Source organism: Triturus cristatus, chromosome 1_2 (assembly GCF_964204655.1).
Source record: "Triturus cristatus chromosome 1_2, aTriCri1.1, whole genome shotgun sequence".
In the NCBI taxonomy this organism is placed as follows: Eukaryota; Metazoa; Chordata; class Amphibia; order Caudata; family Salamandridae; genus Triturus; species Triturus cristatus.
In genome coordinates this window covers 879647128-879674399 of record NC_140580.1, presented here as the reverse complement: position 1 = coordinate 879674399, position 27272 = coordinate 879647128, and the positions used below count along the sequence as shown (strand labels likewise).

Genomic DNA, 27272 nt, shown 5'->3' with positions numbered 1-27272 from the left:
TATATCCCTCACTTTGAAAGTGTGAACATTTTTTGGTCTATGTGCATCACCAAATCACCAAGAAGCTCCTAGGTACACCTTAAGTACATCTAGGAATTTGTGTGGTTGACGCCTAATGTCAACTTTGACATTTAAGTGTTACTATGTGTTGATGTAATGCATTGCACTTTTCATTATGCAAACGAGCCATTTTGCATACCATCTAAACTCATCAGGTGGAGGAAACTAAGGAATATAATATGAAATACAGAAACAGCATTTACATCGCATGCGCTACAACTCATGCGATTACAACGCGGTCGTTACAATGACCGCCTTGTTACAGCGCATACATTGCAAGTCATTTCTACGACTTGCTATAGGGGGCAAGCTAAATGAAGGAATAGTACTGTTTACTATTCCAACACCTTCCCTACTGTTGCACACGCTTGAGTTGGAATAGTAAATTATACTATTCCTAAATCCAGCACGCCCCCTACAGCAAGTCGTAGAAACGACTTGCGATGTAATGGCTTGCGTTGTAACAAGGCGGTCGTTGTAACAACCGCATTGTAATCACATGCATTGTAGCGCATGCGATGTAACATCGCATATTCATGAAATACACCACTGAACAGATAACCAGATGTTAATTGGTCACAAAGGGATTAAAATTGAACGAGGAAAAAACAACACGAAAAGGGTGTCTTATGGTGATGTTTGTATGCGTTAGAATTCTTGCAGACCGGCCAATCAAGTGTAATGGGATTCTGTTAATGGGGAACAAGAGCAGAAAGAATACAGAAAACATGTGATAAGTTAGAAATTGTTGGAAAAGTCCGGCAATGAGAAGGTCATGTGGGATAGGGTTTCAATAGGACACTTTGATGGCTAGTCAACGTTTAACTTTACCTTTTGGTTTGTGTTAGTTTCCTCCTCTGGTCTTGGTTATTGATATTGCTTTTGATCCCAGTTGCTGGAAGAAGTTCAAGGAGGAAAAATTACAAGCTCTGGTATGGTCTTTGGTTTCTCTCTTCTTTGCCTTCTTCCTCTCTTAAAGTTGCCTGTGCTGCTGTGGGAAACGTTGTCCAACAATACAGGCATTTTTCATCTTGCTTCTTTTCAGTTGTTAGCCAGCACCACTTACACGTTGATGCATCCTCCGCAGAGAAAGAGATGCGGCAGGAGGAGAAGTACATTTGTTGTAATCACAGGACCCTCTGTACAGATATTGATCCCTCATTGAAAGTTGTCAGTTAGAGTATTTTGGCTCTACATAACTTTCCACCAGAAGACTTTGCTCCCTGTGTGGCAGGGGCCCAGTTGTATTTTTTAAATCCATCTTATTGCAGACCTGGCCTGGAAAATGCCATGACTAGAAACATCTGACCCCTTAGTGTAAGCACAATTCACTACTAAGCTTCTATAACTCTTGCTAGTCATCTCTTTGATATCTAAATTCAGTGCTGCTTCTCAAGCTCTTTGAAGTTCTCGGTTTGCATTATGTATCTCAGAAATCAGATAGGATTCCTGCTATTGTATTTTCACTTCACTTTCTGAATGAGTTTCAGGATTCTGGTAACTCAAAAAGATAGATTATCATTCAGAAACAAACCTTAAATTACTAAACTGGCCCTAGTGCTATAATACAGAATGATGTCTGTGTTTGGATTAAAGTAGATCAGAGTTCTTCATCAATGATATGGCTTAAAATGTATATGCAAATAGTCTATTTGTTGCCTGTAAAAATAGGCAGTACACTTAACAAGCATTGGTAAGGCATCGGTTTGCCCATGTAATTAATAAAGCGCTGTTTTCATAAACCTTCGTCTGGGAGACGGAAAGAGCTCCCTGACAGATAACACAGGAGTGGAGAGGATGCGGTGCAGTTGCCAGAGCTGCTGACTCGAGAGCTAGGGGGAGGAGGGGAACGGGGGTCCCAGTTTGAGTCTCGGCAGCACCGTTGGATATCCTGTGATTCTATGCAACTTAATTAATCTCTCTGGGTGATGAATTGTTCTATAAATATGCTGCATGAGTAAAAGGCAAACCTTTATGGAAATATAGTTCCACCAAAGCGGATGTTAACACAGTATTTCGGCAGCTGGAAACTGATAAGAGAAGCAGACGAGGAACAAGCACTGGTAAATGCTGTAAAATATCCTACTGCCAATAGGAATGGAGGAAAGGTAAGTGGCACTCTCATGAACCAATGAGAAGCTAGGAAGAAGAGGAGGCGGAATGTAAGTCCCTTATAAGTTTATATTGAAAACAATAGATTTCTTAAGCACAGCGCAAGCGCTGTGCAGGCGGAACCTAAACATGGGAAAGTTCTACCCAATTAAAACCCTTGGTTAATCCTACTTAATTGTTTAGCAGACTAGCATTTATGTTCATAAGGAATCTTGCATATCCCCCACACCCAACCTCAGTGATGATTGATTTATCTATTTATTTTGTAGGTTTTTGAATCCTGAAAATAGCACCGAAAAGCAGAAAGTGCCAACTGTGGTTACCTGGTAATGTTTGACCTGGTCAAAGTCACTGTTGACGCCCATAGAGCATGGGTCAGATGCAAGGATCAGTTTCATCCTGGTGGAAAGTTTATCTTCTGAACTAGAATCTTATATGGAGAATAAGAAGTCATCAACGAGTTGTCCACAGGGCAAGCTGGATCCGAAATTGGGCTTAATGATGGGGTGCTGTTGAAGCGTGGGATCCCAGTGTCATTGTCCTCGAAGGTGTGAAAGCTCTGAGTGGGCAAAGTTCAGATTCCATTCCGAGGAAGGCTTCAATATCGATTGACTTTGGCTCGGTGTCAGTCTCTTTGTTGCAAGATGAGGCCGACCAGCGATGCTTCCACAACGGTCATGGTTGACTTGGTTCTTTAGGCAGAAAGTTGGCAAAACGTTTCCAATTCACACTTTTTGTGCAGTTTAGGGACCTGAGGAGTACACATTAAAACCTGCCACGGGTCCAGGAACTGGGGACCTTGGGGCTTAGGACTTAATCCAACATTAACCAGCAACTGGGTCCAGAGCAGGTCCATTTGCAACAGGTGAGCTGGGCATTTGCAAGTATAGAGGCCTCTGGAAGCTTGTTGTGTCCCTGTAGCTCAATTAAGGAGGTCAGCCAAATGATCCTTAGAGTCACATCTGGGGGCCTGGGTTCAAGGTAAACAGGTCTAGTCTTTTGTCAGGTTTCTTCTGATCTTCACAGGTCCAGGAGTGTTCCAAAAAGAGGTCTTGGGGGGGTTCTACTTTTATGCTCAGAATTAGGCTGTGTGTGGATGGCAATGATTTGTCCACCCCCTAAAACCTGTTCTGGTCAGTTCCTCTACCCCTACTAGGTTTGATGCCAGCCTGACTAGAGGCAAAGGGGATACAAAAAGTAACGAAAGGAATACTTGACTTAATCTCAGCCACAGGTAATTACTCTGGGCCGCTTCACAATCCATCATTATTTTGTGCAACATGTCAACTCAGTTTGGACCCAGTTATATGTTCTGGTTCAGGGAGGATCTAGCTTGGCAGTTCAGGCTGGACTGTTCTGACTGGAGCAGAGTCAAGACTGATTTGCATATAGCTGGGTCTTAACTGCGGTGACTTTGTGTGCACAATAAGGTTGGAATGGGATTCTCCCTACAGTAATTACCAGTGGCTGAGATTAATTCAAGCATTCCATGCATCACGTTTTGTATAGTTTAGTTTGTTGCTCTAAGTGAGACGGGTATGCCCAGACGTGGGTCCCGTGCACATACTGTCACTGGAACCATACTGTACCTGGCTAATGAGCCCATAATTAGGGCTGAACCAGTCTTGGGTTGCTTGTGTTCCGGTTCAGGGAGGAACTGACTTGGCAGTTTGGACTCAACTGTTTTGACTGGAGCAGGGTCAAGACTGGTTTGCATTTAGCCGGGTCCAAACTGAAGTGACATAGTGTGCAAAAACATGTTGGATTGGGATTCGGCCCAAGTAATTACCAGTGGCTGAGATTAATTCAAGCATTCCATCCATCACTGTTTGTATACTTTAGATACAAAGGGGAGGCAGGCCTAAGTATGAGCTTCTTCTGCCAGTGACAAGGTAGGCATCCTTAGAAGCTCAGGAAAGGGCTGGGCACAACCCCACAAGGCCATCCTTTCAAGGGTCTAGTCCCCATCGCCACACTCAAAGGCTCTTGTTCACTGTCAGGGAGCGATACACATCTCATCACGGGAGTACCATCAGGTATCAAGTGGCAGCGGTACACTGGCAGGCAAACCAGTGTTAACCTATGGGAGAGCCAGCCCCGCCACAGTGAAAAACAGCATTGGAGGTTTTGAAACTGCCAGGACATGTAAAACATTGAATATAAATACACATGTCCTAATTTCTAAATACCACTCACTCTTCCATATGGGCTTATAGGGCCTACCTTCGGTGTGATTTAGAATTATTAAAAAGGAAGGTTTAGGCCTGGCAAAAATTTTCTTTTTGCCTGGACAAATTGGCAGCTTCAAATTGACACTGAGGCAGCAGTGACAGACCTGCAGACATGGTTAACAGTGCAACTTTAGTGGGTGGCACATTGAGTGTTGCAGCACACTAGTAGTTTTTCATTTACAGGCCCTGGATACATGTGGTACCATTTACTGGGGACTCACAAGTAAATTAAATGTGCCAGTTAGAAGTATGCCAATCTTAACATGATTAAAGAGGAGCACTTTTGCTGATTAGCAGGAGTAAAGCAAGCAATGTCCTATGGCCAGCAAAAATGGGTTCAGCAAAAGAAGGTAAAATCTGGGGGAATGCCCTGTAAAACATCATATTAAAAAACAGCCCAAATTGAACTGGTGTGTTTCTTTTTCAAGGGCTGGGCCAAACAGTATCAGAGAGTGCGGACAGCCTCCTCTCTTTCTTAAGCCCATCTTCCAAAGCACTTGCAGTAGGAAGAGCCATTTGATGTAATGAAATGATTGTCCAGTGACTTATTACCTTCTGTGTCCTATCTTGGGAGCATTAGGTAATTTGCCCACTTGGTTTTGGTCAAGCAGGAAGGTTGTTTTAAAAGGAAATTCAGGGATATGATGGACACTTTTCTGGGGTTTCACGCTGGTTATGGATAAATACATAGTGCATGTATCATATCGGCAGACAGGGATCCCAAGGAATTAGCAATCTAAATAACTGTAGAAGCTGAGAACTGAGCATGTGAGACAGATGATTATACAATTGTTTGGGGGTGGGGGTCAGTGGGGCAGGAACCTCAACCAATGTGGTTGATAGCTGTCTTGACCTCTCAGACAGTGGTATCCTTCTCCAAACTCTGACAGAGTTGGATCGTTTGAAGATCTCCCATTAATTCAGCACCCGTCTGCCAGGTACTGACTATTGTCTTATAATATTCAATAAAGACCTTAACCACCCCTACATCCTTGCGCTTCATCTGTCCATGCATAACCTCTTTCCTTAGGCATATTCCACCATAAGGTTGCCTCTTTGTGCGCTTAGCCACACATTCCGATTCCTAGTTTTGTTCCCCATCTCAGAAAGACTCTTTTGTAGTCTGACATAGTGCATCGAAGTGACAGTAATGGCAATTTCTCTGTATTCATCTCTCATATGTTCTAGTATCTATGGGTCTCCTTGAAATTAGTGGTGGATAAGTTCATTTCCATTCTGAACATCGGTTTCGAGATCCCTGACCTCCGCTCATTGTCTCTTTTTATAGGTGCTCTTAGACATCACCTGTGCCCAGAGAACCAGTTTATAGCTCTCTCACAGAATCCCTGCAAATTTCACTGACTTCTCATTTTCAAGAATGAGTGGTTGAAGTACACGTGTATTCCGATATGGAGTGGTTTCAATGGTACCATGAGTCCAGTCTCCATCTCACAACCACTTCGTCTGCATTCCCCAAATGTCAGCTACAGGAGAAAGTGGCATAGAATCCCTTTAACCAAGAACTCCATGCACAGAATTAGCAAAATCATTTGAACTGGCAGTTTATAAATAGTTCCTGTCCTTCTAGACTATCAGCCTAGGCGCTTAATCTTTCAGACACCGTGTCGGTGAATATCTCAACTGGTACCACCTTTGTCACTTGGTACCTCCTCTGCAGCCCACACCAAGTAGAGGTAAGAGCCTCTTGCAGTAGTCTACAGTTTACATCCTCAGGGTGGAGTGGAGGATGGTAGTTTGCGCTGTCCTTTTCAACAGACCTTCCCCCATTCTACCATATCATGCACTTGCACCACCCAGTGGTGTAGGAGAGGGAGTTGGGGACAACTTCCAGTGTTCTTTGCTGCTTCCATGCTGCTTTATAGGTGCCTTCCACCGGGCTTGACGTTGCTGGGTTTGCGCAGCCTCTGCCTTCATGTCAACTAGGTCTCTGTTCGCTTAAATCCACTCTGGAGCCCTCACTGAGAAAGTCTAGCAAACGTTTATACACCTACAACATCAACAATTGGAAGATTGTGTATGCTCATCACAACTTACAGCTAGTTTGGGGAATTGTGTGGTGCAGGTCAGAAAGCCAAATCAGAGCAGAGGTCCCCAAAGAACCCCATTGCACAAGAGTGTCCAGGATCAAGTGTGTCATTCGTAGATACCAGAACAACCCTCCCTCAGTCCAACTTTGGGCAGGACACACATTGGGGATTACCTGGTGATTAGTAAACTCCAAATTAAGCGGCCCATGTGTAGTTCTTCTGCCAGCACCCCTATGGAGGAAGGTTCAAATAAATTGTCTCAATTAGGTTCAGCATCAAGTCCTGAAGTCTCACCTAGCCTTGAATGATCACAAGAATTTTACCTAAATTTGAAATGTAATTTTATTACAGCTGAGCATAACCATAATATTGGTGATAAGAAAAATTGAGTACATATCCTCTGGAGGTTCACCAAAGAGATTAAAATGGGCTGTTTAAAATTGGATCCTTATGGCAATCCCGGTATCTTTGCCCTATCTAATCTTAAACTATATCTAACCAAGGCATCTAAGTAATTGTTTGTGAAGAAAATTCTACACGAGCAGAGGAAAAGAGAAACAAATGTATTATCACGCACAGTATTGGGAGTATCTGTTCTCCCTCTTTTAAATGTGACCACCAAGTAGAGGGCACAGAAGAAGTACATTCTTCTCCCTGTTAGTGTTCATTCTGGAAGTGGAGTGTCCAAAATCTACATTTCACAGTAAAAGCATGTAATTTGTTTTGTAGGATTAGTCATAGTCTTTATGAAGTCTTCTCTTTTTAGGAAGATCAGAAGAATATTCTCAAGGAAGAAAAGACTGAAACATTGGTGCAGCTGCACAGTAGGTATAAAAGACTCCTAAATGGAGACTAATATAAAACACAGAAGAAGACAGGAAACAACAGTAGTAGATGCATCATCCAGCTCCAGGAGAAGACATCGAGGTCAAATGTTAAGAAGAAGACTAATTTAGTGGTCATTGCCTTACAGTGGAAATATTTAGAAACTTTTTTTGGTAGGCTGCCAGGCTTATATGGAAATCCATTACTTTGTACTTGTTTGGAAGAACTGGAATGTTGTTGTATCTTCGGTGCTCTGTGCATTAATTGAGCCTCTGGTACATGTAGCAATGCTCCTTATTGCTGCTGGACTCCACTTCCTTTCTCGTGTATATGTTGTTATTCTACCCTTGGCTTGAGCACCAGTAAAATGCCCTCCTCCTTACTTGTAAGAATTATTTTTGAGCATTCAGTGTACGCTTTTTAACATTAATGACCATATGATGGTTTTTTTTGTTTGCTTAATTGCCACTATCTCTTATGCTTTAGTATTATTTTATTCTCATTTCCCTCCTACTGGATAATGCATTCAGTTTTTTCAAAGCTCTAAAATTTAACAGTATGAATAGAGCTGCTGATAAAGTTGCACAGAGGTTAAAATGTATATGACCCAAAAAGAACCGCTCTAGTGGCTTTTAACACTTTAATTTTGTATGTACTATTTGAGAAATTAAGTTAGGGTGCACGGTTAAGCATAAGGTCGCCACCTCCATTTTAAATAAATTGATAGCACACCACATGAAAGGTGAAATATGTACAGCTCTGTCATTTGGCATTCTTTTAACATTTAACCGCATTCATCGCAGAATGGGATTCTCCCTTGGTTGTAAGAGTAACTGATTGCGATTTGTCTCTTTGATTTGTTGGTTACAGCTCATTGTCCAGTAATTAGGAGACTGCCTCATTAAGTGCAGAAGCAGCAAGCCCATGGCTTGCCACACTGTGCTGACATGAGGAAGATCAGAGTTGAAATTTCAAGTCTTTCAGTGGATGTGGGCTATCTTACAGTTGTAGGATATTGGCAATCATTAAACTGCATATATGCTGCAGTGCTGCTGAAATTGAATAAATGCTTCACATACCAGGGCCCCACGTCATTCCATAGTAGGTCTAAACAAGGAGCAGTATATTATTAACTTCCCCGAAATAAATAATCTAATGTAACGTTGAATAATCCCAACATGAACAAATCAACAATAACTCTATTTTAATGAAGGCACATTCATTATAATAATGTTCTTTAAAATTGTTTTAATTTTTAGAACAAAATATAATGCCACAAAGGTCAGTGCTTTATGTTGAGCTTTGCTGCAGTTAAATGTAATGCTTTTCTTTCAATATTATATTGTAGTTTTTGTTTTATACTTCTTACTTTTAGGGCTCTTAAATAAAGAGCCTCATGCTTCTGACTTCCATATCATCTGATAGGAAACCTACATTAAAGTAATACCTTTTTAAAAGTAAACTGTGTTGCATACCTGCCTCGTTGCTTTGGTGTCCTCTATAGCTCTGCTGGGCTCCATCCTTTGGGCCTCTTGGTGTTTTTGGACAGAGGCAGATTTCTCAATTCTGAAGACACTGCCTTCTCAACAAGGCTGAAAAAACTGACGAAATGGTTAACATCTTTTTTTAGACCATACAAAACAAGCGCTTACATTGCAAACGCATTACTGAAGATCCAGCAATTGGCAATCTACACTGCAATACAAGCTCGTCATGCAGCCCCCCTTAACCACCCTAGCCCTCACCACTGCATTTAATACCTCCACAACTTCCCACTCATTTCCACATACTCCCTCCACCTAACAACTGCCATATCATTTCAGAGCCAGAACCCATGTGTCTACCCCAAAGTTGTGTTTCTAGAAGGCTAGGAGGAGGGACAGTACACCACACATGGATATTGGTGAGATACATGCCCCTACTTCACATAATTGTGTTGAAACTTAGGTGTCATTCACCCAACATGTGCCCGTTTTTTCCCTTGAACAAAACATTCTATAACAAAGAGTTACACTCACATTACTTCCATTAATTTTTCTCAGAAACCAGCTGGTATACAGTCCACATAACTTATTTGGTGGCCTAAAGGATACGGCACCCAGTGATTGAATACAATGTTTTCATAACCATAGAATCCCTGCCAGGCCGACCCAGAGACCTAGAGGGCACACTCAGCAGAGACAAAAGAAACTCCTTCCTGCAAGTTTAACAGGACTGCTCACTGTAAGAATCTTTCCAGAAACGTGACGGGCCAAACCAAGCCCAGATCTCCATGGTGAGAGATCTTTGTACTGGCAACACTGATGCAGAGGGAGGTCTTTGCTTATGTGTGTCCTCCCATTTCCCTAATTTCCAAAACAGAAGGGAAAATACAAATCATTTGTCGAAGTCCTAAACTATGTTAGGGTTCCATGATCCTGCTGTCATGCTGCATTGTTGGGACAGGTATGACACCATTATTTTTGCTGAAGGCATGGTTCCTAAGTACTTTTACTCTTGCAACCTTCCATCTCAAAGGATTGCAACCAAATCATTCTGGCTTCTAGGGACGTGAACTGTGCTGAAAAATTGAGATACTTTTGCCAGTGTTACAAGAGAAAGGACTTGCAGCCGATTAAATCTCAGCTGTAAGTTATATGTTGCATTTGGATCATACTGCTTTAAATAAGTGCATTTTGTGGTTATGTCTCACTACATTACACAGTCACACCACTTTACTCCAAGTGCACTATTGAACAGTTAGTTCATGGAAGGCTTATCCCTTACCGTTTCCTGTAGTGACCATGTAGTTTCCCCCTGGGAGCTAAACAAAGATCTGTCAATGTGTGGGTTGTCTCTTAGAATCTATTTATTCAGCTGTTATCGAGTATGTAACATACAAGCCAGCATTCTTTATAGCCATCGTGTTAGCAAGATGAGTCCAGGATATTCAAGGTTTCAAAGAACCTTGCATTACATTATTCAAGGACAGTGTAGTACTGCAAACCAGCTGCAGATTCATCCCTAAAACGACTATGTTGGCGGGATGGAATACCGTCACTATTGCAAAGGAGTTTCCTCTCCACAAACATATAAATTAAGCCCTCTGTTCTTAATTACAATCTATGTACTCAAATAACTAATATTGCCCTTAACACCCCCCAATCTCGCATTCCTCCATTCACATTAGGGAATTTACAAACTGCCTACTTGTTATTCAGCTTATGACATGATCTCTGTTATTTTTCATTCCCAGAACTGCCGAGCTTCACCTCAATCGTTACATGAATGCAACCTATTGTTTCTCTGTACCATAGAACAGTGTATAGTTGTATTAGAATGCTCAGTCGAATAAACATAGTAAAAATACAAGTTTTGTGGTAAGGAAATCACTTGAATGAATGTTCTTGCAGCATTTTTTAATATATATTCACGTGTTGTAGTAATTGCATCCAAAAGCCATTCCATTTGAGCAGATTGTGACAGGATTGTTTTATTTCTTTGACAGAGAGCATACTGTGGCCAGTGCAGCGAAAGGATATGGGGCCTTGGAAGGCAGGGCTACAAGTGTATCACCTGCAAACTCCTGGTCCATAAACGTTGTCACATACTTGTTCCACTGACCTGCAAAAGGCCTATGGTAAGTTATTTATGGAAGGAAGTTCTTGATTCTTCTGTATCGCTCCTTTTTTTATAAGTCTTATTTAATAAAATATGTATTGTGCAATGTATTGCATGAGCATTGTCTTCTCATATTTTTTAATGCAGTATCCACCATCCATCATTATCAATGGCTGATTGCTAGAAATAAGTTATTAGGTGCATAAGTACAGTGAAGGAGCATGGAAGGGTTCCTCAGAGGCTGGATGACAGTGCTTAAAGATTGAGTGGCCTTGAGATGTCCATGGGCTATTCAGCTTATACAATACTGGAGGTCAAAGAGGTTTACCCATTCGTGCCACAATTTCCCTAGGATAAGTGCTGCAATGGCAGATGAAACATTTCCGTAACATACCATGGTAGCAATATAGAAAATGTCACTGCTAAATGTAAGTCATAGAGAGTACAGACGTCCTTCATTTAGGTTGTAACTTGTAAGACTACCTTGGGAAGTTTTAAGACCGATTGTAGTGCTTGGAGAGGTTGTTGACAAAACCTCATGGGACTCCTTCATCTGTTAATTTTCTGTGGTCCTTTTTGATTCTCTCACTTGCTGTAATTTAGAGTTTCATGAAGAGCATGGTGCGGACCATGGTTTAAGAAGAATTTCTGGTTGATTTTGCTGGGGTTTCCTATTCTCCTGAATACGACTGTCTGGCTGAACGAGGAAATTTGTACGTTCCTGTGCTACCCATTAACATGCTCACTTTTAGTCAGTAGGTCACGAACCACCCACAGACTCTGTTTTAGGGTTAGTCCTTTGCTTAGATTTCAGGGAGAAATGGAAATGGGCATGGTTTGGATGTCTACAATGGGGTGCAATTATTTATTACCGTAAAGTGAATCATAAAAAAAGTCCTCTGAACATAAGGCATCCCAGGAATGGTATCACAATTTGACCATGTGACTCTACCGCTCGCTTCTTCGGGTTTAGTTTTAGCAATAATACATTTAAAACTTGTGTGAAATGAGTACTGAATAATGATTGTTCATTTCTAATGTTATTTACAATTGAAAGTTAGCAGGAAGCATTGGTAATTATGTTGTCGAAAGTGTTCCACTCTTGCAGTGATACACCAGGTTTAAGATGCTATTATGTAATATATGCTAACATATACATTGACACTGAGCTGAAGAGGTGGATTTATCTGTACATTATGTTCTTCTGATTAACTGCTCTTCCCACTCAAACCTCATTTATTCTGTCTCTGTCCAATCACAGCTGTCTATTCCACATTATAGGTGGAGGTTTGTAATGTGGAATACTTGGCTTACCAGGCAAACCAGGGTTATCTTAATCTTCTCCATTCCTTTCCAAGCGTTTAAGAATCACTAATTTGGATTGATTCAGTAAAGGTTGTGAAGCACTCAAATCCTCGTGTACTCATGCTTGTGTGATCAATTCCTGGAGTACTTTGATAAGATGGGAATTAAGTGCTTTAGTAGAAGTGTTGCTCAATGATTAGGGCGGCAGACCCTGATGCAGAGATCTAGCCCGGGACCAGGGTTCAATTCCCCGCCTCGGCGGGTCTTGGGCTCAAAAATTCCACGGACCTGATAATTCTCGCCTCGGTGCCTATTCCAATCATGGAGTCCCACTCTGCAACTCTGGGCAATAGCTTGCTTAATCTCCACAACGGCCCCCACAACGCTAAGGATGCCTGGCCTCCACCTTGGGGGTGCCCAGTAGTAGACGCCTCATAGGGAAAGCCAGGATGGGTTCCACAGCGGTATTCGTACAAGCACCTTGAGACCCTTGCGGGTGCGTAGTGCGCTATACAAGTATCAAATTTACATTTACATTTAGACTATGTTATGCAGTAAGTAGCCTTTTGAGTTCTGAAATGTAAATGTTTTGTTCTGTGTAGTGTGCAAATATTTGGAGGTTCCAAGCCGAGTGGTCACCCAAAACTAGTGATTCGCTGTTAAAACTCCTGAAGCAGGGCATAGACAATGTGCTAAATATCATGTTCAACAAGATCTATTTGTTGATAGAACAAAGCTCTTTTTGTTCTTTTTATGAGGGTTTTTCTTGTAATCATTCATTCCATGTTACATTGTTTTCTGTTATATTCTTGTGCTCATGGGTCCCATTTTTGTTGATAACGTTTTTTCTTTTTTCTTTTTCATGTTACAAAGGTGGGTACAATTGTAAGATTCTACCCACCTTCGTAACAAGTAAACACATAATATCATTATTTATTCCATGGTCAAAAAACAATTCTGAACATAATACAATTGATAATTATATTGCAAGTAGATATTTCAAAAATGTACAATCAAATCTCCGGCTAGTGGCCTTTCAGTCTTTACCAGCAGTTTCAAAATAATACATAGGTAATTGTTGGTTCTCCCTTTCTTGCTCATCAGGAAGAACACAATATAAACCCTTACCCTGCCAGTAGTCTTATTAGCTGTTATCATAGACCAGAAGAACAGTTCTCTGTGCAAATGTTGAATTCGAGCTGTAAAGCGCAGCTTAATATGTCTACTTGAGGGTCCAGTGTTGTAGCCTATTAGAGCACTGAGCTTTATAAAATATTTCCATACAATTTGCTCTTGAGACCAAGAGCAAACATGTTGTAGAATATATTGATCTGTTCCCCCTGGCAGCTGAGACATTTAGAATTTGTATTTCTTCCATTTTTATTATTTGGTACAAACTTTTGGCTTCAGAAAAGGCTGCAGCACAGAGACAGCGATCCTGAATGTCATAGATAATGTGTGCAATTCACTCGATGCAGACCGTGGCCACCTACTCATACTCCTTGACCTATCAGCAGCCTTTGATACGGTTGATTACAATCTGCTCATAAATGTACTCCGAGAGAGAATTGGTGCAGATGAGGTGGTCTTACAATGGTTTACCTCCTTCCTTCAGAACTGTTCACAAAGATTAAAAATTAACAACTTCACGTCTGACCTCCTCCCCATAACTAGGGGTGTCCCACAAGGATCAGTTCTCTCCCCATCACTGTTTAACAACTACACGGAACCCCTCACCTCCATACTCAAAAAAGCCAACATCCCCTTCCACCTTGATGCAGACGACACCCAGATCTACCTAGAAATATCCTCAATTGTACACATACAGAAACTAAATAACACCCTGCGAGAAGTCCAACACTGGCTATCCCACAACCACCTAAAGCTCAACCATGATAAATTGAAATCCTTTTCATATCCAACAAGGAGCAGACCCCCCTAATCACAGAATGGCTAAAATCCATTGACACTCTCAATTGCTATCTTACCCTGGCAGACTCTGTAAAATCCCTGGGAATCAAGAACTCGGCGAAGAGCGCAATGACCTTAAACTGGCCACACAATCCTTGGTTCTGTCCAGATTGGACTACGGGAACGCAACACTCACGGGCACGGCAAAATCTCACTTAGCCCCCCTCCGAGTAACTCTAAATGCAGCTGCTAGGATGATCACTGGAGTAAAGAAATACGACCACATTTCTCACTCTCTAAGAGAGCTAAAATGACTCCCAATCGAAATGCGTGCCAACTTCAGAACTGTCTTTCTCAGCCACAAAGCTCTTTACACCGGTAAACCGGCCTACCTGGCTTACACACTCAAAAAGGCAGGACAAACAAGGAACCTCAGGAGCACTAACACTCTTCTTCTCATCCCACCGAAAACTCGCAAACAAAAAACCCTCTCCCTCTCCCTCTCGGGAAATGCGCCCAAAATTTGGAACTCCATACCAGTCCACATCACGACTAATCCCTCCTTCGTAAACTTCAAAAGAGAGCTCAAAGACCTTCTCCTCAACCGTCCTCTTCTAAATGGAGAGATTCCTCACAATGTGTCAAAGCTCCACCACCAAAGGAATCCTGCCCAGCGCAGAACATAGACACTTCAATGCTGTTTATGACTGATTGCATCATAATATATGTTGTAAAGCGCTCTGATACCTTCGGGTCTGGCTAGCGCTATATAAAACTCTTAAATAAATAATAAATACATGAATAAGTATATAAATTAACAATTACTTCCAAATGTTGAAGTATGTGTCGCAATCAACCTAAATAGGTTGTGGAAATATACCTTTTTAGGGGTACACTGGTGCAGGGTCACCCTTTTGTCCACGGGTTCAAAGACCAACAAAGTAGAGATCAGCACTGGAGTTGGGAATAAATAACAAGTTTATTAATCACTCATGAGTGGGACCACGTCCACACAGCACTCTCAAATGCTGCCTGAGGTAGTACACTGAAGTCACAGAACACAGGGCTTTTATACAGTTTTTCTGCAGTGTAAGCATGTGAACAGAAATAGGAAGGACAAGTTTTTGAAATAGTTTTAAAAAAACAAGGGCAGATGAATAACCACTTGGGAGGGGAGCAAGAGCGCTTATGGCAGCAGAAATGATTGACAGTTAACAGGTGTACTCAGTGGCTATTTTATGCATTTTGGAAATGGCATCATAAACAAAAGGGGCGTAGTCAGAGATAAAGACACAACAACTACTACCGATAATGCGACATGCTCCACCACGATCAGCTAGAACCACGTCTAGCACCATTCGGTTTTGCAAAGTCACAATTCTCGTAATTTGGAGTTCTTCTGTAATATTTCCAAGCACCATTGCTGTCTGATTAATCACAGCCTCTACTACACGGGTTAAGCGCCTGATTTTCCTGCCATTTAAAGGCACACCAACATGCAGGTGCTAGGAACACAGGAGGAAGCAAGAAGGACACGTAGCATGTTCCAGACCATCCGATTGGTAGATGATAGTAGCCTTTACTCCCACAAATGAAATAAGCATTGTGTGAGGATAGAAAACTGCTATTGTTCGTTCCAGTAATGTTCAATACTGTGGTACAGTCACTTCTTCCCACTGGGATACTACCAGAACTGCTCACACAAAGATTTGCTCGGGCTCTAGTAACAGCGATGACAATAGGTCCGTTACTCTTGGTCGTTCGAGTGTTGGGAAAAATATAACGTGTGGAGGAATTTCCTCTGCGATACTCCTCCATTTCCCATACAGTTCCTTTGGCTTGTGGGTCCCCTTCCTCATCAGGGTAACAGACTTTGTTCATTAGAGGCATATAGAAGTTTGAACCAAGCTGGAGATGAGCCATTGTGAGAGAATGGCAGCGGTGACAACCGGATTCCTTTTATGTTCTGATGAGGAGGAATCTTGCCACAAACCCAACAGTTAGTAGCATTACTTAGCTGGTGTGTCTGATGCAACATTTGAAGAAATGAATTGTTTCTCAGATTTTGCCGGTATCCCTGTTCATGTTGCGGCAAATCAAAATGATGGTGGTCTTTTGCAGCAAGTGATGTAACAGTAATGTTAGGTAAGGAGGCTCCAGGCATTACTTCCTCCACTATCCATATAACAGTAGCGATGATGGCAGCAGTCAAAGTCAGACCAAGGATGCAGATTGTACAGCCGTTGCACATTGTCTCAGCGATCTCCTTTTTCTTAGGCAAGCTCATTTTCATCGGCAAACAACAAAACAGATGGTGCCCTAAGGTCCTGGGCAGGCGTTGGTTTCTTCACTAACATTGAGAAAAGTAGTCAAACAAAGCTACCCCCGTTGTAGTCAGTCTTTAACCACCCAGGACAGTGGCTCAAACAGTCTCTTCCTGCGCTGAAATGTCTTTCTTCCTGTATTGAAGCAGATATCTAGATGTACCAGGGATCGTGTGGTCTGGGAAGGCTTCCTCAGGTCCTTCAGGTGACGCAGCTCATCCTCTCTCGGTGACCAAAATTTCGCGATGATCTGTCAGCATAGCAGGGCTCACGAAGGAAGAGCTTCCCGCACCTGCTGATAAATAGAAGACAAGCTGTCAATTAACTGGGACAAATAGTCACTCATCAACATGTCTGGGGTACTTAATACTGGTGCAGAACAAAGGGCTTGGTGTAACTGTTGGAAGGCGCTCTGGCACTCAGCAGTCCATGGGAGAGGCATCGGAGTGTCTTTAATCAAAAGGGCCAACAAAGGTTTAATAATGTGTGAAAACTGCCTACAAAAGGTGAGGCCAATCAGTGCACAAACATTTTTCTGAGTGCGGGGTACAGGAGTGTCTAGAATGGTCTGAATGCAGTTTGGTGTGAGTGCACGTCCCCCCTTAGACAGGAGATAACCTAAATAGGTAACCAGCTGTCTACAATATTGCAATTTCTTTTGCAAGACTTTGTGATGATGGGGGGCAAGAAATGATAACAATAACAGTGTTCCTTCTTCACACTGTGTAAGGATCCCAGAGCGGCATCCTCATTGATAAGACAGAATCTCTCAACCATTGGATAATTGTTATTTAAAATAACACGTACACCTTCTGGAGAACAACGTATTGTGGCACGAAAATATTTAAGCATATCGATACCCACACTGTTGTTCGGCGTGTTAGGGGAAAGCAAAAATGGACATGCTGCAGTGAATTGATCAAGTCTGAATTCAAGTGGCTGTGAAAGTGGGCTAAGTGTAGGTGTCCCATCAAATCCTATCGATGTTATCATTGTGCCAGACAGAGCTCTAGGAACCAATTTTTTAGACCGAGCACTACGAGTAACCCCTGTGTCAACTAGAAACCGATAAGTAGATCCCAAGACGGTTGCATCAACATAAGGACCCATTTGATCTACTGGCACCTCAGCCGGTCCCTTATCCAATCCTAGGCATCCCTATGCATAGTCTGAAACTGCAAGAGCATCAGCAGAATAATCAGACATTTGATATTGATTTCGTCTATCAAAAGTATTAGAGTAATTTGGTCCTTGTTCAACTGCCTCAAACCTGGGACGAGCTCCCATACCTCCCCTGTTTCCTGAATTCCCTGGGCGTCCTCTCATACTGCCCCTTCCCCGCTGATACTGCTGACCTCGCAAATGGGGGCACTCAGAACGCCAATGCCGAGTCTTTTTACAGAAAGCACCCTGATCAGGGGACAATTTGCTCAAGGGAGAGGGGGTGCTCCAGGTGTATACATTACACCTCCGCCTCTTCCACCTCCCCTAAATGGTGGACCATATATTTGAGCCAACATAACTTTTGTCTTTAATGCTTTAACCTTCTTATCCTCCCTGCCTTTTGCTTCCTGTTCCTGCCGCTCTTCATATTGGGCCATGGTCAAAAGGGAAACTGGGGAAGACGTGGTCCATGAACTCTCGCTGGCCTTTAAGCGACTAGCTATTTCCAGTAACATATTAGTGACAAATTTATCAACAAACAAATGCTTACCCGTATCATCGGCCAATGACTGACCACATAAATCATAGAATGTCTCCACAAACCTTGAAAAGAAGCCCGAAAACGAACTCATCCTTTTTCTGTTTACAGGACGCTAACGTAGTACAATCTATTTTCTTAGGGGGTATGAGAGTCTTTAACTTAGTCACAATAGCTTTAGGAAGATCTAATATCTCCTTCTGAGGTTTCTGAGCAGGCTCCCTTTCCCCATCTATTTGTTCTAAATGTTCCCAGGTATCACCATATGCTACATTATCATCTATTTTACGTATTGTTCTCCACATATCAAGAGGCAAAATAAGCCCAAAGAACTTATCAATATCTGGCAAGGTCATAGTGCAGGAGCTAATGGCTCCTTCCACCTCCTCATAGAAGGCGGCAGGATTTTTCCGGGGGCCGGATAAAGCAGATTTAAGAGCCATCACATCCGCTCTACTCCAAGGAGTGTAAACCCAATTATATATAAAATATCACTTTGCTTTATTCTAAGTTTTATCATCATTTGTTCCCTCATCCTTAGGAGGAACATACAGGGGTGCAGCTTCACACATAGGTTTTACAGTAACTGTAGTACTACTGGGTGTAGCCTCTTCCACCAGAACATCTACATTCTGTGCTTGAGATTGAACTGCTTCTGCAACTTTATTTTTCCTAGCTAATTTTTGCTCCTTTCGCAAACTCAATGTTGCGTCTTGTATTTTAACCACTTGTCTAATCATATCAGATAGGTTTGAAAAAGGAAGTGTCTCCTCTGTTAATCGTTTGTAATCGGTATTTATATCAGCTGGCTCTAGTTCCTGAGAAATTTGTCTATAATCAAACATTACCTCCCAAACGAATTTTTCTACAAAATAAAATTGCTCTGCACTGTTCCACTGTTGAACCATAGTTACAATGAGCGATGCTGTGTGAGATCGACGAGCCTCCTCCCTAGCAGCAGTTTTTAATTTATCTTTTTCTGCTCTAGTCAAAGTAGAGCGAGTCTGTCGCCCATCTTGTTTATCTTGTTCTTTGTCTTCTGAAGACAAATGCTCGTCGTCAGAAACCTCAAAAGGGGCACTTGGAATGGGAAATTTATACGGGGAAGGGGGGAGTTCTAATCGGATGCGATCATCCTTAGATGTATTAAGTAGGTAATAGAGAGGTCGCCTAATAGGATACTGGCCATTTATCTCTAATTGACGTTCTCTATCTTCTTTTTCTGTTTTTTCCTACTTTTCTTTGTTTTTTAATTCTAGCGCTTTTTGATATATCGTTTTACGTTGTTCTTTTTCTGCTATAGCTTCTGCTCTTTTCGCTCTCTCTCGCACTTTTCTCCCACATACGTACACAGTCAAACATATCCTGTCTACTTTTTCTTTCAAATAAACACTACTCTACATATTGAACATTTTTTAAATCAAATGGCCCATTCACTGGCCATTGTAGATCAGAATCTTTCTTTGTGTATTTGTTCCACAGTGTACTGTACATTAGGGAAGAAATACCATATTTGACATATATGTCTTTATTAGGTGTCCCCTCTGGGGGAGCCGGCTGACTTTTTTCTAAACTTTGTGTGGTACCACCAGAGCAGCAACACCACCTATAGAGTGTGCTCTGAACAGGCATGCTTCATCAAAAATGTGTAAAATATTATTACTTCAAAATATTTCAAAAGGAGAATAATCTCCACATCACATGCCTTACATTTTTGCAAAAAGGGACTTACAATTTCAAACAAAAAGCCCAGGCTTAACAAATCAAGAGTGCCGCTTTAGCGACCTTACCAGACAGAAGTCTCCAACTCCCACCTGCTGATCTCTGGTCGACCTAATGGTCACTACAAAAGTGTGCCAAAGAAAACCGCAGTTGAGACTGGCACCACCTGGAGGGTCAAATCGGGAACCGGGAAAATTCATGTCGGCCTGCAAAGACAAAGGTCTCCTCGTGCAGTGCACTTCTTCAGCAAAATTCCAAACCTCCGTCAAGACCACTGCTTCGGATGGCTGCGTCTCCAATGGGGCCCGACGTTGGGCGCCAACTGTGGAAATATACCTTTTTAGGGGTACACTGGTGCAGGGTCACCCTTTTGTCCACGGGTTCAAAGACCAACAAAGTAGAGATCAGCACTGGAGTTGGGAATAAATAACAAGTTTAATAATCACTCAGGAGTGGGACCACGTCCACACAGCACTCTCAATTGCTGCCTGAGGTAGTACACTGAAGTCACAGAGCTTTTATACCATTTTTCTGCAGTGTAAGCATGTGAACAGAAATAGGAAGGACACGTTTTTGAAATCGTTTTCAACAAACAAGGGCAGATGACTGACCACTTGGTCAGCAAAGTGGGAACAGGAGTTCTTATGGCAGCAGAAATGATTGACAGTTAACAGGTGTACTGGCAGCTACAAACTCTCAGCACGTACATTGCTTTTAGCTGAGTCAGAAAGTCAACTAAAAAAGATAGCACAGGCAAATTGAAAAGATGAAAGAGTTACAAAGGATACTTAAATGGACACCACAGACAAAATGGCTGCAGCTTATGCCATATAAAATATCACACGTTTTCCACAAGGTTACATCTTGGCAATGAAATCAATAATACCAGTTCTTGCAGCATCTCTGCCCAAACCATTATGCATGTTATAAAAACATTCCAACACTTGTAAGAGTGTGTATTCATTATCTGAAACATCCCAACCACAGAGCGATTGCTGTTATTTGCACAACTAAGAAATAATACCATAATTACCCTCAAAATTCCCTTGCCATCCTTCATTTAGGAATCTGTGCAGGCAATAATAGTTCTCCAGTATTGGACTTGCATAGAGTCACATGCTTGAATCATTCCCCATCGTCAAAGTGGGATTCACACTGTGCCATAGTAAAGTTTTATGTGACATCGATCATAGCCGGTACCTCGTCCAGGTCACTGTTTACATCCAGCGTCGCAACCCTGGGGGGCGGGAGGGTGTTTTCTTTCGGCGTGTGCCTTGCTTGTGGTAGGCTATGGAGGGTGGTTGGAGCTAGGCCTATACTGGGATTCAGGCTGATAATGTTGAGGTGTCTGATAACCCCCTCGATAGGTGGAGAAACCTCTTCCTCTAGCTCCTTGAAAGGGCAAATTCTTGAACTGGAGAGTGCCAAGAGATCTGGCAATGCCCGTGTCTGTCTTGGTGGCTAGTAAGGCGTCATCGATATGCTTCCCAAAAAAAAGTCTCGCCATCATAGTGCATGTCCAGTATCTTTGACTGGACGTCCGGTCAAAAAGGGGTTGCCTTAAGCCATCCTTGTCGCCTTAAGACCGCTGCCCTCACCAACTGACAAAAGCCTGTAGAGGCGATGTCGAGAGCACAGTCGATATTTTCTGAGGAAGTGGGTTCACCTCCCTGTAAGATTTTCTTTGCCTCCGCCTTCCTGTCTTCAGGGATCAAATGAAGCAGACTGCTAACATCTTACCACATCTGGCGGTGATAGCTCCCCAGGATCGCTAGTGAGTTGACTGCTCAGACTGTGATGGCTGACATGAGGGAGAATCTTTTCCTTATATTGTCCAAGCGCCTGCCCTCCTTTCCCGTCGATGCAGAGATGGGTGCAGAGGAATTTTTGGAGCGCTTTTGCGCCACTTGAGAGATGACAGAGTCACGCTTGGGGTGACTGATGAGGCAAGCAGGGGGATCATCAGTGGCCTTATAATTCTTGGTGAGGTGAGGTGGTAGCGGTGCTACCGTAGCAGGATGTTTCATTATTTGTATACCCTCATCCCAGATATAATCAATAATGGGAATAGATCTTACAGACTTTCTGGCTTGCTCTTTAAAATCATGTAGAAAATAGTCTGACTGCTTGACAGAAGTTGACAGATGAAATCATACTGCAGCTCCTTCCATCAGATTATGAAAACCACCAATGTCCTCTGGGGGAAGAGTCTGCCAAATGAGGTGGTGGAGGGAATGGAGTAGGGATCATGTCCTCATCCCTTTCGTCATGTGGTTTTTGAGAATCCGGGATCTCTCCTCTCTCATCATCTGAGGACGAGCGGTCCTCACCTGGAGTTGGTGCGATATTGAAAGCAGGTGTAATCCTGGGCGTTATTGGTGGTGGTATGTTTCTAAGTGTAGTAGGAGAAACAGGCTGGGGTGGAACTGTTTGCTGGCTCTGTGGAGGATATGGAAATCTCTTCTTGTAACCCTGCAGCATGGCTTGCAGTTCTTGTGCTAGAGACGCGGCATGTGCATTTTATCATGCCGAGTCTGGGGACGCGGGTGATATTCAAAAGGTTCATAAAGCCACATAGGAGGGACATATGACTGGTAATATTGCTCTTCATTGTTATAATCCGAATCTTCCTCCTAGTATTTCACCTGTAGCTCTGAAGGACTGTGTGCATCCCCAAAAGGCTCAGCATCACCCGACTCCTCCACATCCAGTAGATGGCTCGGAAGTACATTTCAGACTTGCTTGGAGAGGTCACTTCAGGTCTTAATGCTGTCTTGTGTTTTTGGTAAAGGGGCGCTGGCGGTAAGAAGTCTCCCGTCGATTTTACCGTCGTCTACAGTGTTTTCGTCGATGATGCAGTTTTCGCTGGTATCACTGTCGACGGTGCTGAAGGTGGCGCTATCGTCGACTGTATCATTCTCGACCGCTTAACTGTTGACCATGTGTTTGTCGACAACAACTTCTTTGAAGTTGGACCAGCCAAAGGCAACACCAATGTCAACGGTAATTTAGAGGAGGAGATCACCTTGATCAATGAGATGGGAGCATTAATCGTTGCCATAGTCAAAGTTCAACGACAAAGGTTTTGTCAACGAAATTGTGGCGATGGTCGTCGTCTTTGTTGATACTGGTGGTGGCGGTTGTCGTCTTTGTTGCTACCGGTGGTGACGGTTGTCGACGTCTTTGATACCGGTGTCGCCAGTGTCATCGACGTTCACGGCGTGCTGAGAGGATTTTAGATGTTGACGGTTCTGAGGAGGTAGAATGTTTTTGCTCCGATTTCTTTGCAGACGGAGTAGAAGGTTGGGAGGAGGCCGCCCCTGAGGAGATGAGCTCAAGTTTCTCCTTTATTTGGTGTTCTTCGTGGTGTGTCTTCAAGGTCTTAGTACTCTCCTCAGAAGCCCCATGGTTAGGGGATCTTGACCTTTTTTTGGGTCTGTCAGAAGAATGGCTGTCCTCCTCCTATGACCTGGGATTAGGACTTCTGTAGCCACAGAAGTAGCCTTCCCTCTCTGTCTCTTAATGTCTTAGAAGAAAATGTACAACAAATCTTGCACTCCTTTACCGGATGTTGAGAGTAGAGGCAATAGAGACAGTCTTTGTGTGGGTCATCCATATGCAGCCTCTCCTTCCCACAGGATTTGCAGTATCTAAAGAGGCGTTTCTTAGAAAACTAAGACATGGTAGATGTAGAAAAGTTGGAATATACTAGGAAAAATTGAGTAGAGCTCAAAAAGACTCCTTTCACATGACGTGCTGTAGAACATTTGAGGGACTCGGTCTCTGTTTGGAATGATGTAGAGGGTGCTATCACCTGATTGGTTATAGTTCAGGTTTGGTCCTTTTTAAAAAAAAAAAAAAAAAGACGTAGATAGGCTCTTATGGTGCATTGCCATTATAACCTATGTTCGACGACGGGCATTGATTCAAGCATGTGAATCTATGAAACATACCAATACTGGAGAACTGCAGTTACAGGTAAGTAACTAATTTTCTTCCTGATCTCTTTAGTTGGCAGATTGACATGTTCTACAGTTGTCTAAAGAATGTAACCATGTTTTGGTTGATTATATGCAGCTTTTCAAATAGGGTTTTATGTTTTCTATTCATTACATGTCAGAAAAAGTCTCTTATTGCAACCGGCTTTTAAAAATATTATCATATGTAATGAAATGGTATTAAATCAACATAAAGTTGAAAGAGCGAGATGACTCTATACTGAGGGAAAATCACATCAAGTGTTGGAGAAGGTCATTGGGCAGAGAAGGGAAAAGATTGATGCAACAACTGAAAATTTCAGAGTATGCATGTTGGAGGAATCCAAAACTTGAACGTGGTTCAATTTTATGTGCATTGGGGACTGAAGGGAAAGTCTGGCTTTTAAGGGGATTTCAGAATTATTTTAAGATCAGACGATTTACTTTGGAAAATGCAGCTTCACTGTTAAATTTGTAGCAAGCTACCTTCTCCACAACCCATGATAATGCAGGCCTATTTAGATTACCATTATGTCTTGTGGAACCCTCCTTTTATTATTATTACTTTCAAGTCCTTTACACAGACAACTCCTGGACCTGTCATTTGTAGTATCCAGGTTAAGGTTTTCTTGTTAAAGGCTTCTGAAGTTTCTTTATCTACTGTTTTGGGGGCATTTGCGGTGATAATATTTATTATATTTATTCTTGTACTCATTTGGTCCTGCCTTGTGTTGTACTTCAATTCCTTTTGTACGTATATTTCATATATACTTCGTATATATCGTATGGCATGCGCTATTTTTCGTGGACCGTAAAGAGTTCTTGGAGGCACTGCTTCTGAAAATTTTGTAGTGATCTCATTTGCTTATTTTGCCCTAATGTTCTGTACTTGGTTAAAGAGACTGTTGGAGTTTTACAGTTGGCTATGAATTTTAGTACTGGACGTGTGCTTTTAGCCTAAGATTATGCTATCAACTATGTCTTTGAGTCTTGGATTTCCTATATACTAAGTACTGCTACAACCTGCTGCTTCTTGTAAGTCTGAGACCAGAGAAGGAATGAGGATTTGAGGCCTATGGCGAGTTATTTGTATCTTAGCTCATATGCCTGGCGTGCTCTAAGTCTAGTATATCTTGTTTTGGGATGAACTATGCAAGGCTGTGAATAAATGGTGCTTATCACTTAAAAGTTTTAATAGTAATGGACATCAGCTGGGTTCCATTACTAGAGTTTTGGTTGTCGACCGTTACTTTCAGTTTTGCAAGAAAGAGTAGTTCATATTTTACCCCTCTTTCCTAAAGTCTTCGATTCAGTGAAAGATGCAGTTTATTGCAGCACTGGTGGAGTTAATTTAGGCAAGGCCTTTACTATGCTGTTGCCAATGATAAGGTTCCCCTTCTCTTGTGCCTTTTGGACTATCAGGTCGCAGTCCCTCAAATGTAGTACTCTTACCGCAACTGGTTTTGAGGGTGCTCCTCAAGGTGGCAGACTTGCGTGCTCTTTCTAATGCATTAAACATGGACAATCCCTCAAGGCAATTTCTTGTACAATCCATGTTTCTAGGTAGGTAGGTCAGCATAGAGGGCTTGTCTGTCTTCTTGCTTAGTCCAACCGCACCTGTATTTTGTTCCTCTTGACTTGAACCTTTTTTTTTTTTGCCCAGTATTTGTAGTAGCAGACTCTGAAATCTTACACTTGTTTACTGAGATCTTCCGTAATGGGTTTTGATTTCGATCTTTCCAATTAGTTCGCAGAGTTTTCTTCGGTCATCCCAAAGTAGGTTCAAGGCAATTACTATGGAGTCCGTTTTATGTTCTAGAGTCTCTGGTGGATGATATAGCTGTAAGGATGACTTCCAGTTTGTCTGCCTTCTATATTGGTCCCTGAGGTTGAGCTGCCCCACCAATGTCTTTCGGGTTCAGGATATTTGTCACGTGTTGGTCAGCATGGGCAGCATATTCTTTCAATTCCGTAGGTCTCCCCATTGTAGGCTCGGAGGGGGGAGGGGGGTATCCTATATTTGTCTTTACTTTTTAGGTCTCGCCTGGCGAACGCAGCGCGAAAGCGCTGTCGCCAGTGAGATCTATGGTTCCTGATTTGCCTCCTAAGTGGGACAGGAGATAGGCATGCGCAGGGCTTTTGGCGGATTGGAGCCTGTGTACGTGCACGTGAACACGCACGTCCACACACGCGATGTACACATCTCCTGTCCCCCTTCCGATCACATGCCACCCCCGTTGGAGCGGACCGCTGCAAGACGGGGCCGCTCAGATCAGGCACCAACAATAGCCCACACGGAGCCCCCCAGCCCTTCTTCACTCACCGGGCTGCTCTCTTCTGGCAGGGGCTCCTCCTCACGGCGGCAGCACTTCTCTTGCGGGGCTTCCCTGCACTCCTGGGAGCCCCACGCTGCCGTGGGCAGCCTCGGCGGCCCGCACTCTTCACCCGGGCCCCCTCCTGGGACCCGGGGCTTTTCTCCACTCCAGCCGCCACCGCGGGGCTCTCCCTTCAGCTTGGGAGCCCCGCGTTAGCACGGCACGCCGGTTTCTCTTCCTGCCGGAGCAGGACCCGCCCACGTCCCGGGCAAGGGCGCCTGACTTCCGGTTTTGCCGAACAGGGCCACGGCGGTGATTGCTTCTCGGCGGCAAGAGGGGTAGGCTCCCTCAAGAGGTAAAATAAATGTAGAAGCGGGCTGGGCACCCGCTCAAAGGATTTTGTCTTGTGTAATGCTCTTGAGCACCTTTGAGTTGCTTGGTACAGTTAATTTGCATTGTCTTCTCACAACATAACAAGGGTGAAAGTGGCCTGTGGTTTCTGCAGCTAGCCTAGGTGTGGGGCAATGCGTTGCTTTGCACACATTGTGCAGTTGCTTCTTGTCACTTGATTTCCTAGCGGCATCAGTGAAAGGTTGGCATCCGTGGCTATTCAGAAATTGTTTTCTTCATTTGATGATGGGGTCTCTAATTTCTTGGTGCTTATGGTTATAGGTTGGAAGTTTCCCCGTTGCCCACAGGTTAAAATCTCATTTTTGGAGGAACTGTTTAAGATGGTTACACAGCATCCATTCATCTGTGCCATGCAGACTATGGTCAAGTCCTGATGATTTTGGGCTCTTTGGTTTTTCAAGGTTTACCGTGGCCTGTATGTCGTCAGTGACATTTTAACAGGTAAAGTTGAAGGATATGATCTGGTCTAGTAGGGGCATACACTTAAAGTTGAACAGGAGTGCTTAGACGATGCAGCTTTGGGATGCTTCAGTGTGCAGTCAAAGGACTTGATATTAACAGATAGTGGACAATGAATGCTATGTCTGCCTTGGAGTTAAGAGCGGATGCAGTTTGATACTTCCCTTTATGCTTAGGCCGGCTCTTTGCAACCGTAAAATATTGTGATTAACAACAATTTTTAGGTTTTTGCGAGAGTTTGTTATTGGCATTGTAAATGACAATACCTTT

At 42.9% G+C, this 27272-nt stretch overlaps 1 protein-coding gene across 2 annotated transcripts in view; it reads left to right on the top strand.

Moving 5' to 3' along the window:
* The window catches only part of PRKCZ (protein kinase C zeta), an 820696-nt gene that overhangs the window by 591800 nt on the left and 201624 nt on the right, over positions 1-27272 (top strand). For both annotated transcript variants that reach the window (XM_085609332.1, XM_085609338.1), the window contains one exon: positions 10764-10895. In XM_085609332.1, the coding sequence (XP_085465458.1) occupies positions 10764-10895 (132 nt within the window). The remainder of the gene's footprint in view (positions 1-10763; positions 10896-27272) is intronic.